This window comes from Mus musculus, chromosome 12 (genome assembly GCF_000001635.26).
Source record: "Mus musculus strain C57BL/6J chromosome 12, GRCm38.p6 C57BL/6J".
Taxonomy (NCBI): domain Eukaryota; kingdom Metazoa; phylum Chordata; class Mammalia; order Rodentia; family Muridae; genus Mus; species Mus musculus.
Window position 1 is genome coordinate 104,997,171 of NC_000078.6, and position 15,167 is coordinate 105,012,337.

At 51.3% G+C, this 15,167-nt stretch overlaps 1 protein-coding gene and 1 long non-coding RNA gene across 6 annotated transcripts in view; one reads left to right on the plus strand and one right to left on the minus strand.

Annotated features, from left to right (window-relative positions):
- The window catches only part of Syne3 (spectrin repeat containing, nuclear envelope family member 3), an 80,655-nt gene extending 67,238 nt beyond the window's left edge, over positions 1-13,417 (minus strand). Inside the window, exons 1-2 of one of the 5 annotated variants that reach the window (NM_001042699.2) lie at positions 1,362-1,507; positions 301-432 (exon numbers count right to left, since the gene is read on the minus strand). Coding sequence is in view for 1 of the 5 variants with exons in the window: in XM_006515652.4 (XP_006515715.3) it covers positions 12,821-13,106 (286 nt within the window). In the remaining 4 variants the exon portion in view is untranslated. Of the gene's footprint in view, positions 1-300; positions 437-1,361; positions 1,508-8,374; positions 8,685-12,543; positions 12,640-12,820 lie in introns of those variants that run through there. The other 4 variants (XM_006515653.3, NM_172500.3, XM_006515652.4 and 1 more) reach the window with 4 other exon arrangements.
- On the plus strand, positions 6,290-8,427 carry Gm31742 (predicted gene, 31742). Its single transcript, NR_168503.1, has 3 exons — positions 6,290-6,487; positions 6,630-6,794; positions 7,580-8,427. It is a non-coding gene; the product is annotated as a predicted gene, 31742 (long non-coding RNA).
- Positions 13,418-15,167: the final 1,750 nt, after the last annotated feature.

The following is a 15,167-nucleotide window of genomic DNA, read 5'->3' on the forward strand; positions in this document are numbered from 1 at the left end:
GCCAGCTTCCCCTGTTAGAACAGAGCTTCACTCATCGTGTGGAGACAGACTTGCACGGCTTCCTTGCTACGCAGCTCACTCACGGAAGCACAAGCAAATGAGAGAGAGAGAGAGAGAGAGAGAGAGAGAGAGAGAGGCTGATCCAGGAGAGAGAGGCAGGCTGAGCCAGGGTCAGTGCGAGGAGATTCTGTGGGGAGAGGACTTTGCTCAGGAAGAGGTCAGTAAGGAAGAAGAACAGTGGCGGTGGCTGGGAAAGGCTCATACACGGAGTGGGAGAACACATGCAAAGGCATGAATTACCTTCCCGGTCGCTTGTCTCCAGCACGGAGGAAACAAGGAAGACTCTCCAGCCCACACATCCACAGGGACAGGAATTATTAAGCACAGGGTTCCAGACAGGCAGGGTTGGCCCCAGGATAAGAAAGCTTCCACCTGCCTAGCAAAGAGAGGAACAGGGCCTTGGAGACTTCTAGAACATGGAAGTCCGAAGGGGACACCCATCCCTAGTCAGAACCGCAGGGCTAACCTGGGGTAATGTCCACCATCTGGGTGATCACTGGTCCTGGTTAGCTGGGCACTTTTTTAGTACTAAGCTCAGATGAATATTCTGTCTGAGGCGAATTGAGAACAGCTGACCAACCACTTCCACCTTCCTCTCCCCTCCCGAGGTCTGCCCGTCCCCTCCTCTCTCAGCCACTCGCAGAGTCCTGCAGCCTGCGGTATGCTCTCAGAGGCAGCCAGAAACCAAGCAGCTTGTCCTGGGGACCACAAGGGATGCCTTCACTAGGGACCAATGCCTGGGTGTCCCCATCTCTAGCAGATGCACAAGACCCTGGCTTAGTTCATCCTGCTTCTAAAGACAGCTGCCTCTGATCAGGCATTGCCTCCTGCGAGCTCCCCGAGGCCTCCTCCCAAGCCTGATTTGACTTTCAGAGTGACGCTGCCCAGCAAACACCCAATCAACTGAGGAGGCAGCATCCCTGAGGACACACCCACCTCCACAACACAGAGAAAACCAAAGCTAGCAGAGCATGCTGCCCATGCCTGAAATCCCAGCACTTGGGAGGCTGAGGCAGGAGGATTGCCACAAGTTCAAGACCAGCCTAGGTTAAAAAGCCATTATCAAGTCAGGGCTACACAAGACTTAAAAACTTAGAAACAAATAAAACAACACATAAAAAATTAATAATCACCATACTATAAAGTGAAATTTGATGCTGAATTTTAAAATACAAAACACCAAGGTTAAATCTTGCCAGAGATTTATCTCCAGTGTTCGCTTCACAGCACCTGGAAGACAACATTCTTCCAAATGGACATTCCACAATCCTGGTTTTAGAACCTTCTGGAACCTTCCTCACCTGTCCAGAAGAAACTCAGAAAAACATGATCCTTCCCAAATGTTTGTCTGTAGGCTGGAGTCTCTAAATTGGAACTCTATGTGAAGATACGCCCTCAGTCTGGAGCCACGCCTAGCTGTGGGACCCCTCAACAATGCTGGTCCTCCAAGACTGCCAGGCACAGCAGGAAGGAGATATGAGAGCCCTCACCCCAGGGTAAAGGCGATGATTAAATTAATCCCTGTCAGCAAGCTCCCAGATCAACGGGATGTAATCTCCCGCAGGGCCCTGCAAGGGCATTGTTCGGAAAGAGCTGGGTATTTGCTGAGCAAATGAGCAAATAAGTTATCTAACCCTAGCTCCCAGTCAATCAGCAGTCACAGCACTGAGACCTGCTTCAGACCATTGTGGCTGGACTCAAACTCATGGCGATGCTCCTATCTCAGCCTTCCAACACACAGGGACTACAGGTATGAACCATGTTCAGTCCTGGGAACCCACAGGGTTCTACCCTGCAGCTCAGGGCTCCTGAATGACCAGTTTACTGTGTTTCGGGAAAGTACCAGGCCCCTGTGGGCACTGAAGTCTTGTAATATCGTCACCAAATTTACAGGACAATAATGGCTCCAGGGAAAGATCTTGACGACCAGATAGAGCATCTCAGAATGCTTTGGGGAAGAGGCAAACACATCATGTTGAAAGAATTCTCCACGCCAATCCCAAGGGCTGACGTAAAGCCTCCTGGGAAACTCCTTTGTTAACCCTCAACCACTCCAGTGTAGCCTAGCTCCCTGGAGTGTCCTGGGTCCTCAGCACCTGAGGTGAGGTTTCCTTCAGGGTGTCGGCCCCACCCTTCAGCCACGTGTACACAGGACATGCCCGGACCTGCACGTGCTCAGTCTCCCCAGCATGGGGCAGGGTTGCCAGGGGCCCTGCAAGCCTGCCTCAAAGCCATGAAAGAAGCCGGAGCCGACCACAAAAAGTGCAGATGGTTGCTTCATTCACTCCTGACTTACATTTATATTAAAGGGAAACTTTGTATCTTTCCCTCAAATGAGGAAACAGGATCAATGGTGAGTCTATTACACATCCTAAGAAATTAGCCCGCTGGACAGACACACACCCAAGAACTTCTTCTGTTTGCACAGAAGTCTTCACCTTGATAGAGAGTGAAGGAAGTAACAGAAAGAGGACACATTAGTGCCACCCAGAAGTGTCCCCAACTGTCCCAGGCCAACCCAGGGCTCTCAACTATCCCTGCCCATCAGGATTGCCTAAGAGTTTCCAGAAGAAACAACCTCACTTCCAGAGACTTCTAATTCTACTGGCAACGCAAGTGACCATGAAAACATCCTATAAACAGAATTGTTCAAAGAACCAGAAAGGGCCAGGGATGTAGGTCAGGGAGCAGAGAGAGTTCTTGGGTAGCACACACACAGCCCGGGGCTCAATTGCCAGCACCACCTATACCAAATGTGGTGGCGGCACACGCCTGTAATCCCAGCACTTTGGAGGTGGAGGCAGGAGGAGCAAGGAAGTCAAGGTTGTCCCTGTCTACGCTCTGATGCCTTGAGCTTGTAATACCCCTGTTCTGAGTTCTACATCCAGAACCAGGAAGATCAAGGCTGGAAACCAGACAGCAGGTCAGGATGTGATGTGCTGGGTCCCACTGTAGAGACCTTGACACTCCCCACACCCAGGTCTATTCCATAAGAGAAAAAGACAGCTGTGATTAAGGAATGTAGCCTGCATCCTGTCACCTGAGCTGAGGGCAGAGTCACCTGCAGCTGTGCCAGCTCAACTCTCTGCAGGTGCAGTGGGTGGAGGAGGCAAAAATGCTCAGCTACCTGCGGCCTTTCCTTCAGGCTTGGGAGCACCCTCCTCCAGATTTGGGAGCACCCAGGAAAATGGGGAGAGGTGCCCTGAGAGGATGGATGTTCAGGGGTCAGGGAAGGTGTGGCCAGCCCCCCAGGACAGGTGAGTTAGCCCCGTAGGAGACAGCCAAGATATACTGCAGGTGAGAGAACCAGGATTCCCACCAGATCTGTCAGATTGTACCTCAGGCCCAGGAGGAGGAGAAAGAAACTGATTAAATAGAAAGCAGAGCCGACCTTTGCATAGAAAGAGAGATGATGTAAGAAGTACTTTGCTCTGTGGGGTAACCAAACAACCTGATGACTCCTGGCCTCTTGGGGTGGGGGTGGGGGTTCATGACACAGACCCAGCCAGATGACTCTGCAGGTAAGGGGGCCTACTACCAAGCCTGACAAACCTGAGTTCCATTCTCTCAGACCCACATGGTAGAAGGAGAGAACAGGTTTTCCAGGCAGTGCACGAAGTCATCCCTGATACACTGTCCCCCCCCAACCCACTGAGCTTCCCTGACTCCAGGCTACCACCCCCTGGGGTGGCCGATGTTTATGGCACCTTCTTACCCACCAAACTGTTTCCACAGAGCAGGGATGTGTCCCTGGCATCTTGCTACCCATTCCAGCTCAGTCAAGGTCAAGTACATCGAAGGAATGCAGTAGTCCAGGGTATGTGGGTTACAGGGCGGAAGAGCCCAGATCCCAGCCACAAACACGTGTCTCTCTGGCTTCCAGACCACAGCCAGCTCCTGCTAGGAGCTTCATGACTAATCTTGCCACTTCCTGTGGGTGACAAACACAGGAACTGAGGGCCATCCTCAGTCCTCGTCACTAAAGCCAAGAACTCACCCAGGGATAGTCAGCCTGGACACCTGGGTGATCTTACACAGAGAAGCGGGAATAAGGGAGGCCTCCAGAAAGAACTTTAATATATATATATCCATTCCTTAAAATCAGCTCCAAGCAACGTTGAGCTTGAAGTCCATAAATAGGCAAGCAAATTACACGATCAGGCTGGCTGATCAGTGCTGGGTGAACAACCGACCATTTAACCTGGCAACCCCAACTGACTCACGGGCTACCTACAAACCTCCAGCCTGTGGTCGGCAAGTCTCAATAGCTAACGAACAGGATGCAAATGGAGGGGGAAATAGCCAGGGAACAGGCATGGTGCTCCGGTGTAGGGCCCTAGCTCTGGGGGACCGGTGACATTGCTGGGCCCATGCATGGTCTTGGGGACTTCCCCTGAGAAATGGCTTGGCACAGGGGAGGCCCTGGAGTTTCACAGGATCTGCCTAGCTGGAAGGCTGAAGTCTAGGTGGGTTTGCTCTCCGTTTTCATAATCAAGTTGTGGAGTCTGGATCCAAGCACCTGAATTCAACTCCTAGCTGCACTGGCACCTGAAGATGATAAGGGTGGGTTATTTAACACTCTTCCAAAAAGAGTGATGTCAGCTCGTCTCTCTGAATAGCTGTGGGCCGAACAGGGGATGTAAAGAACACTATGCACAATCAATGCTGGCCCCAGCAAGTAAGTGCCCAGAAGAGGCTGGCTGTCATGGTGGACTGGACAGAGAATCTCCTATGTCGCTCACTCACTCCATCACCGTCCTCGTGAATCATTCCATAGACACATTCAGCCCTCCACATCCACAGCGCCTTCAGCCAAGGATGCAACCAGACAGAGAGAAAATACTAGCAGAACAAATGTTGCATCTGTCCTGAGCGGACTTGGCTTTCATTTTCCTAAGTAACACTGCCTAGCAACTATTCACATGGCATTTACCTTGGGCTGGGATTGTAAGCGACCCAGAGAGGATTTCAAGTGCACGAGAGCCGGTGTGATGGCTCATGCTATAATCCCAGGCCTTGGAAGAGTGAGGCAGGAGAATCACAGTGAGTTTCAGGTCAGCCTGAGCTATACAGTAAGAGCTGGGGCTAGTGGTGCTCATCTGTAATTATAAGCATGTGAAGGTTGAGGCAGGAGGATTTCAAGTTCCAGACAGGCTTGGATTATACAGACAGACCTTGTCTAAGAACAATCAGAAGCACACTATAAAGAAAGGGTGTACGTGTCGAGTGTGTGTAGCACGTATAAGTTACAAAAAGACCGGTTTTATATCAGGGTCTGTGTGTCACTGTTTTGGTGTCTAAGATAGCTAATCTTCATTATCCACATGACTGTTTATGGCATCACCATGGCAATGAACCACTGAGTGTGGCTAGGAAGGTGTTTCCAGAAAGGTTTACTTGAAGAGGGAAGACCCACCTTGAAGATGGGTAGCAACACCCATGGGCTGGGGGTCCTGGGTTGAATTAAAAGGAGAAAGGGAGGAAGGAAGCCATGCAAGCCACACTGTCCCTGTCAGTAACAGACTGTGCCCCCAACCGCAAGCCAGGATAAACTGTCTCTTCCTGGCATCGCTTTCCAGCAGGTGCTCTGTCGCAACTCAGCCAATACCTTCAGGATTCGGAGAACCAGCCCTCTGGGAGACACCAGAGGGAAACTATACAGTGTAGCAAAGCTTGTAGTTGTCTGCCCTGCCCTGGGTCACTCAAGTTCTGTAGAGGAGGCAGACAATAGGCACAGCTGCAGACCCGGGGCTCATGTTTCAGACAGTGCTGGGTTGACAGTGGCCCAGACATAAGAACATCCCCTGCTGGCCAGTGCTGAGAGGTGCTCCTAGAAAGATCTCTCAGTGGCTGGGACCAGGAGCGGAGATCCAAATGGAAAGGCTGGGGTGGGGGGTTGAGGTCCCAGCAAAGAAGAGGAATTGGGAATGTTCTACCAGTGAGGCCAATGTGTCGTCGTCAAGGTCCCAGTGTTGGTTCTCAGAGCCTTGACTGACAAGAGTCACGAGAGATAAGGACAGGTGTCCCACTTGTCTTGGATCTTTCCCTCCAGAGCTCCCTGAGGTTCTGAGTATCCTGGAAACACTAGGGTCTGCCCCGCCCACTTCATTCCACAGCCGGAGCATCTGTTCCCCCTAGCATTTGTCAGGTCCTGGCTAGGCTGGAAAGCCTTTTGTCTAAGTCATAATTATAACCACCTCTCTGTGGGCTGCCAGTAAGCTGTCAAGATGAATGAGCAACAGGCGGGCGTGGGGGTATGACCAGAATTGAGTTCTGGAAACCATCGATCAAGTATCAATAGCAAAGGACAAGAGAACAGGAAACGGAAATCAGAATCCCAGGGTGGAACTTCTAGGGGGTGCTCTCTACCAGATGTGGGAGGAATAGCCCCGGAAGAGCAGCTGGCAGAAGTAACTGCTTGCCACAGGTAGAGAGGGGAGGAAAGTCAGAACAGATTTCGGGGTTTTGTGGAACCCTAAAGCAACCTGGGGGCAGATAGGCGGGCAGACCCAACACTTAGGGAAAGGGAGGAGTCTAAGAAATCTGTTTCCTTTCTGTTTCATGGACAGTCTGCAGCAGCCGATCTCACATCCCCAAACACCCACTGCAAGGCTTCCAAGTGAACAAACTTCACAGAGACCCAAGTAGAGCCTCCCATCTTAAAGAGCTGGCAATTACAACCGGTGAAGGTCAGATGCCAGCTCCTCCCCTCATGGAAGAGAGAGGCTTCCTCAGTGAGTCAGCTATGGTATTATTCTAATAAATGTTTCTTGGGAGGGGCTCAGCCATTTCAGATCTCACATAAAACTGGTGGCTTAAGTGGAGTCCCACCACTCCCAGCTCAGCCATAATGGCTAGGGCCTAACCCAGGGAACCAAACTTCCCATCTACGGGCAGCCATGATGTCACACAACCATCAGCCATGGCGTAGGGTGCTCGGGAACGTGACTGTGTGAGAGAGTTTGGGTGGGAGTCAGGAGGTCCTTTCGAGACCCTAAGGTACCAGAAGACTTTAGCCAGTCAGGCTAGGGAGATGGCTCAGTTGGTAAATTGCTTGACTTATGAGCACAAGAGCCTGAATTTCATCCCTGGAACCTACATTTTCAAAAAGGTGGGGGTTGGGGGAGGGATGGTTCACAATTGCAATCCCAGTATTGGGTGGGCAGCAGACAGGAGGATTCCCTGAAGTAAAGACAGAAAGAACACTCGGGCTCCTTGGCCAGCAAGTCTAGCTATATCAGGCAAGTCTGAGGTCAGTGAGATACCCTGTTTCAAAAATCAAGATAGCCAGCACCTAAGAAACAAATTCCCTAGGTTAATTCCTGGTCACCACACACACCCCTCCACACACACACACCCACGCCCACACACACCACAAGACAACTATGTCTGCTTATGGAGACTCAGTTTCCCTGTACGTAAAATTATAAGCTCGGTCAAGGTTATCTAGAGTGTCCAGAGTAAAAAAAAAACAAAAAACAAAAAACTACTTCTGAAATTTTTGTTCTCTCCACTGCAGATGCCACTTCTGAACACAAGTTGAACATCCCTAATCTGAAAATGGGAAATACTCCAAAATCCAGAATGTTACAAGTACCACCGTGATGGATGCCACACTTGACCTGGCGTGTTCAAAGCCCAAAGGTACTAAAGAGTATTTAACGCACAAGGTACCTAGGACACACACACACACACACACACACACACACACACAGGCAAGTGCCTTTCTAGAGGGCGGGCCGGAAGAACATCCTCCGATGGGAACAGAGGAAGTCACTAGGAATCTGAGGGTGTGCCAGATATACCTGGACAAAACCAGGCAGGCCTTGGGTACACCCCACCTCTGTCCTGCAGACAACGCGTCCTGGGCATGAGGCGGTGTGTCCGGGCTGGGCTGTCAGCTCAGAGGCGTCTGCAACCTGACAGCTGCAAGGACGCCGCCCATTTGTTTTCTACAAGGCCATTTCCCTGTGGCCTGCCAGGCTGGGCCAGCCAGAGTTTCTGCTTCTCCGGAGTGAGAAACAACATGTTTCCAGCCCAGCACATGAAAAAGGAAAGAGCTATCTCTTCCGTTCTCGCTGTAGTTCTCTTGCCCTACCATCACCTGAGAGGAAGTCTGGAGGAGAGCGTCCCTCCTCTATGAACCCCATTCCCCAACAACAGCAAACCAGCACTGACCATACCCAGGACACTATGCAGTCTGAGGATGAATTACCACGCAGGATGAAAAAGCAGCTGCCTTAGAGGACTTGGAAAGGAGACTCCGAGCCAAGCCCACGTACTGCCTTCGGTGATGTTTCTATTCATGAGTCACCTTGCACACTGTGGCTCTCCAGACTTCTTAAAAATGAAAACCGTCAAATCAGAGTCGTCTCACGCATGACACCTGTGCCTCCTTCACCTGTCCCCAGGAGGAGGCTGAGATCCCAGGGTGTCAGGCTAGTGTGACAGGTGGTATCCTTATGAGAGTCATGCACAGGCGGGGCTAGTCATTGTGAACTGTCCCACTTGTGCACCTGTGCCCTATTGTTGACCTTGGCCAGGGCACTTCTCCAGGTTGCTAAACCAGCCAGGTGGACCAGGTGACCTGAGGTTCCCTCCCAGCTCAGAAATGTCAGAATTTTATGATTTAGAAGTGTAAATCATTAGGTCAGAACTTTAAGACATTCTGTTTTTAATTCGAGCTTCCCAGCTTTGCCATGGTGAGGTCTTGTAGGACAAACGAAGGAGGAAGTTGTTCCTCTGCAATAAAAGGAACCCGTGTGTCACACAGCGGGGCTAGTGTTCGCTTTTACAAACCCAGCCAGACAGCCATTCGAGTCCAATGAATAATTCTCTCAAAGACTCTGAGCATGCTCATTACTATCATTCAATTGCATTTATACCACGCGAGATGGGATATAATGGCAACTATGTCTCCTATTTACAATGATAGAATATAAAAATATTCTTAAAATACACGAAGATAGTTCAGTGGCTAAAAGCACTAGCAGGCAAGCCTGATAATGTGAGTTCCATCCCCCAACCCCACATGGTGGAAGGAAAAACCACAGCGTCCTGAAAGATATTTTCTGGCCTCCACACACATGTCATGGCATGCATATGCATTTACATACAATAAGTAAACGTGACAAACACTTTACATGCTTTTGAAATACACACACACACACAGTACTGAGCTGAAGAACAGAACAGAGTGGACCCTGCTGAGAAGGGAACAGACTCATTCCTCAGCAGTTACCCCCAAACAGCCACACAGGCTCACATTAGCATCTCCTGGCTACTGGCTTAAACCGGACACAGCGAGGCATGTCTATAACCCCAGCAAGTCTAGAGCTGAAGCAGGAGACAGTGAGTTCAAGGCCAGCTTGGTTTACATATAGAGACCCCCTGTCTCAAAGTAACAAACTCGGCCTAAGAATGTAGCCAACTTGGTGGAGTGCTTACTCAGCATGCAGGATGTCCTAGCTCTGATTCCCCCACCACCACCACCACCACATACACCAGGTGTGGTAGCACCTGCCTGTAATTCTACCACAGGGGAGGAAGAGACAGGAGGGTCAGGAGTTCAAGGTCCTTCTCAGCTCTCAGCTACCTACTTATTCAGGGCACCCTAGTCTCCAGGAACTCTCCTTACCTGACTCCAAAAAAAAAAAAAAAAAAAAAAAGCCATTCAGTGGTGGCGCACGCCTTTAATCCCAGCACTTGGGTGGCAGAGGCAGGTGGATTTCTGAGTTTGGGGCCAGCCTGGTCTATAGAGTGAGTTTGAGGACAGCCAGAGCTGCTCAAACAAAACAAAACAAAACAAAACAAAACAAAAAGAAAAAGAAAAGAAAAAAACTTATGAATCTCCACAACTGCTCTACAAATTAGAATACAGACAAATGCTTAGCAAGTGACTGCAGAGCGATCTCTATCCTAACTGCTAATGTGCTTGTAGTCCTGCTCCTGGCCAACCATGGTGGAATTCGATGTGATTTCCAGTTAAGGTAGGTCTATCCCACACTCCTTTCGGGCATGGCTTCCGTTCAGCTCATCAACAGCCTAACGCTTTGAGCTTTGGAGTCTCCTCTGCTGCTCCCTCATGGACTTAGGAGATGCTAGGCTTCTAAAATTTGGGCACCAGGCAGAGTGGAGTCCAGGAGACTCGATGTAAAGGCAGTAAAACAAGCAAGAATTCGAGGGCAGGTGCTGCCTTTGGTCTGCCCTGCCCCTCTAGGCTCTGGACAACATTGCCCTGACTTACCTTCTCAGACACCCTGGAAGCGATTGGCATTACATCAGAGAAGAGCAAATCAGGGCTCCAGATTTGGAGGCCTGTCCCCACCTGCTTCCTAGCCGCACACTCTCAGGCATAGCCACTAAGTCCAAAGCTAAGAATCCTGAGGTTGGGAGATACCATGTCCCTTACTTCTGTCTGTTCCTCCTGGGTCCTGTCTTGGTGCCAAAAATGCATTGATGTTATAGGTGGGTGGGAAATGCTCACAATGCATGTTTCCATTTCTTTCCATCAGTGACTTGATGATGAGTGGGATCCGCCTGAACTGCAGTTTTTCCAGTGACTAACACACAACATCATCCTCCGATTGTCCAGGACAGGGTGTGGAGAGTAATGAACAGCATTGAGTCAAAGGTCTGGAGTTCAAATCCTGAACCGCTCACACAGCCAGTGGAGAGTAGTATCAGTCTCCTTCCCTGTGGGATGCTAGTGCTGTCATCCTTGCATCCTGCCAGGGGACACAGGAAGTATACAAGAGGACACACGAATCCTAAGACTCCACAGCCACATCTGAATGCCTCTATAGTCTCTCTGTGATCTCCCTCCTTCCCAGAGTCAAGGACAAGCGTTCAGTATTGAGAGGACGCCAATTCCCAGTATTGAGGGAAGTGATCCAGAGCATGGACTGTTTAACAGATTTGGGGAAATCAAGGCAGAGAGGAAAAGAGCAGAACAGAGAAGATCTCAGGTCTCCTGTTCAAGCCCCCCACCCACACCCCAAAACACCAAATCACTCATCCTTGCCATATCCACAGCACACACAACACCGTTTGTGAATCTCTCACCTACTGTTCATAAGCTTTATAACATAGGGGCTGTGGGGAGCTGGGGTGCCCCCTGTCTGAAGCTGACAGGTAAAACCACTAGCCCAAGGCTACATACTCAGGTGAGGCCAAAGTGGCCATCTGATTTGACCACCCTTTCTCTTATAGCGAAATGACACTGGGGGCCAGAGGCTTCTGGGCTTACAGACTCCACAGTCCCTTGGAGGTAATACTTCCCTGCCCAGTCATGCTGTCCAATGTGACCACACCAGGCTCCCTGAGCAACCACGGGTCTCTGTATCACTAGGTGGAGGGGCTGCCCAGACAGGGCTAAGTCCATAGTCACTCGAAAGCGTGCAAAGACCCCCAGGAGAGTGGGCAGTTGTTCCCATGGAGGCAGAACAGCTCTGCCACACCCTGAGGTCTTTGCCGCACTGAGGGGACAAAGGATCCTGGGTTCTCATCCCTCCCTCAGTGACTCCAGAAATAAGGCCTCCTGGTACATTCCTACACAGCCACCCCCAGAGGGGCCTCTCTGGCACGCGGGGAGCAGCTTGGCTCAGCTGTAACTGTCAGCAGGCCCGGGGAATGTGCGAGCCCACGTGTGCTAGAGTGTCCCTCTGGGGCACAGTTCACAGGAAACCCAGCAAAACAGCCCGCTGGCATAGATCACCTTCCTACCTCCCAGCTCCTGCCCCCTATGAGCTGTTGGCCCCTCCCCACTCCCCCAGCAAGAGGCGAGGCTAAGAAAGCTCTTCAAGAGAGCCAAGTTCCTGCGCAACGGATCTAGACTGTGCCGCCTTGAGCAAGTCACGCCCCCTCTCTCTGCTTGTTTCTTCTCTCCTGGGTACACGAAAGGGGCTATCCTGTGTGGCTGCAGTACGAGCATGACACACTGGTCTTGAGCAGAGTCGCTTTTTCCCACCCACGAAGGATGGGGTGTGACACCCCCCTTTGGTACTAAAGTCACCCCACAAGCATACCCTGGCTATCCATTATAGAAAGAAGCCATCCCTACAGAGATGAAGCAGGGCTCCAAGTCACTGGGGATACGTCCCAAAGCCAAAGAGATTAAATGTCACGAACCCTGGGCTGAATTCACCACTTTTCAGTTTTGAAGCAGAGGCCAACCAAGATGTGTGAGACACCCACCCAGGGAATGGGCTCCAGATCTGACTTCAAGCGAAGCCAACATATAAGTTCCCCTTAGAGTGGTTTGATGGGGATCAGCGAGGCTGTGCGGCTGGCCCAAGTCTGCACAACAAGGTGACTGAAAGAAACGGAGCGCGCCGGGTGGGACTTCCCTTCCTCACTGCGCGCTCTTGGGCTCTCCCTGGCGAGCTCGTAATTCCCAGAATGGGACATTCCGGGACCTGAGGACCTGTGAGTTGACAAGTCTGCCAGCCTCTAAAGGCGAAGAGGGGAGACCGAAGAAGCTACCTGGCCCCAGGGAGGAGCAGCCCCCAGCACTGCGGCGTCTTGGGGCCAAGACTCTAGGGTGCCCAGGATTTCGCAGCGGGTGGAGCGGTTGCATTTGAACCGAAGCTCCGCCCGCCCGCAGCTGTCACGCTGGCCGCCGCCCCCGCGCGCCTCCCCTGCTCCCCAGACTTCCCGCGGCGCAGATCCCAGGGGACGCGTCAAGACAGGGGTACGCTGGAGAACCGGGCGCGATACCCCGCAGCCCCGTGCTGCCTCCCACCGCCCTGACCTTACTCACCCTGCCCGGAGCAGACGGAGTGCGGCGCCTCCGGCGGCTGGGCCGAGTCCCTCCTGCACCCTGCGTCCCGGGCGGCTCCGGGGCGGGGCGGGGCCGGGTCAGGGCGGGGCGGGGAACACCGCGACTGCCCCGCCCCCCTAGGGACCCGCCCGGAGCCCCGCCACACTGCAAATGGGGAACCAGGGCGGAGGACGAACCTCCCCGCTACAATTCTCAAACCAAAGTTCAGGAGGGCGGGAATACTGTGTCTGTCCATGCCAATCCAGATCCGATCCAGCGTCTTCATCTGCCTCCTGCCATTCCAAAGAGTCGTGGGGACCACCCAGGAGGAGGCCCTCGGGAAGCTATTATCCTACCTGTCCAGACTTGGGGAGGGGATCAGAGGATGGCAGGTGTTACCCTCACAGAGCAGAGAGAGCGACACAGGCAACAGCACCAAGTACAAGAATGAAATGGCAGCCATCAGTCAACCTGAAAGAGGCACTCTACAGAGCCCTTCCCACTCTTCAGTCTTCTAGCCACCCATACTGCATGGGAACTTCCCAAAAAGCCCAAGCCCAAGAATGTCCATCTCCTCTCTCTGGTGTCCTGGCCTTGCTCACCCTCCCCCGCCCCCCAACCAATCAGCATCCTCCCATGTCATTGGCCAATCCTTGTTTTGGGCTCCACCCACTTAACCTTGCTTCGGAAGAGAAAGTGTTTCTCTTCTCTGCCTCAGGGCCTTTGCACTTGTAACTGCCTAGGGCCATTCTAACTCCACCAGTGGGATTTCAAGGATTTTCAAGAAGAGGCCGGCTCCCTTCCCCTGCCCTCAGACCTTGTTCAACCTCACTAAAACAAAACAAAACAAAACAAAACAAAACAAAACAAAACACCCTAGGGCTCCAGAGTTATCTCTTTCAGGCAGCAACAGATCCTTCCGATTGAGTCTGGGTCTTCTGAATGAAGCGCCTGCTGCTAAAGAGAACACAACTTGGAAACCTAGTACCATGTGAGAGTCTGTCTTCACGACCTAGGAGTGACCAGTCCACTTAATAGATAACAACAAAGTCTTCAACACAAGCCCAAGGTCAGTCACACGGTCGCCTTCTGTGGTTTCTTGGCAGAGCTGGCAGAATAAATAAATGTAAAAGCCATTGTCCTAAGGAGATTAATTTGTCAAACAAAACCAGAGAGTAATGGTGGGGGGAGGGGAAGAGAGAGAGAGAGTATTCTGGAAGAGGCAGAGTTAAGTAGAGCTCTAAGCTTAACACTGGAGGTGGACCCAATTTGAAGCAGAATGCCAGAGGCTCAACCACGCCTTAGTTGGAGCCCATTCATTAAGACATAATTACTTTGAGAAGATCTACACAAAGGGCCTCCCCTGGTCTAGCACAACAGCCAAGCAAGCAGTGACTTACAGTAACTATAATTCTCACCTTTGGATAAGGCTTTCAACCTGCATCCCTTTGTTAAATCCTTACTACCGTCCTCCTCTGAGCAGTTAGGAGAATGTAATTAGCTTTGTCTTAAAAGCCAGACACTGAGGGCTCAGGCACTTTGTTCTGGGATAGAGCTGTCTCTGCCACCTCTGTGAATAGCTGGAGCAAGCAATTGGCCCTCTAAAGTCCCATACCTGCAGTGAAAGCTGACCTAATGCAGCTAGACAGGCTATAAGCCTTTTAATCCTAGCACCCAGGAGGCAGAGGCTGACAGATCTCTGAGTTCCAGGCCAACCTGGTCTACAGAGGGAGTTCCAAGATAACCAGGGCTACACAGAGAAACCTTGTCTTGAAAAGCCAAAACTAAACAATCCATAAGCAAAAAACCAGAGATGACAGTGCCAATCACCCCAATTCACAGCCAGCAGCTGGTTACTCAACTCCGGTTCCCTCTTCTGTTAAAAGGGTCTAATCTAATAACAGACACTTGTATGGTTCTCTGCCTGGTGTCTTCAGGTCTGCTTGGCAGGAGCTGTTGCTTTATGGTTCTGAGTCTGATGTGATGGCCAGGATCTCTGGCATATGGCTGTGCCAAGTGTTTCATCTAACTAACATCTCCAGAGCCAGCCATATGCAAGTCTCTGGGAATGTGGGGAAGGGTTTACAGAGATGAGCTGTCCTTTCCATGGGTAAGCCTTTCAGAGCAGTAGGAACCCAAACTCCAAGCCTTGCCTTTCTATTGTGTAGTAACCGAGTGAGTCAGTTAACCCCTTAGAATACTGGAGGGGGACAGCAATGGTGCTGCACAGGTAAAAACATAAAAACGGTAAATATGAACCCCAGAACTCCATCAGATATTAAAGTGCTGGGGAGACTGCTCAGTGGGTAAGTACTTAGCTGGGCAAGCATGAAGACTTGAGTGCTCA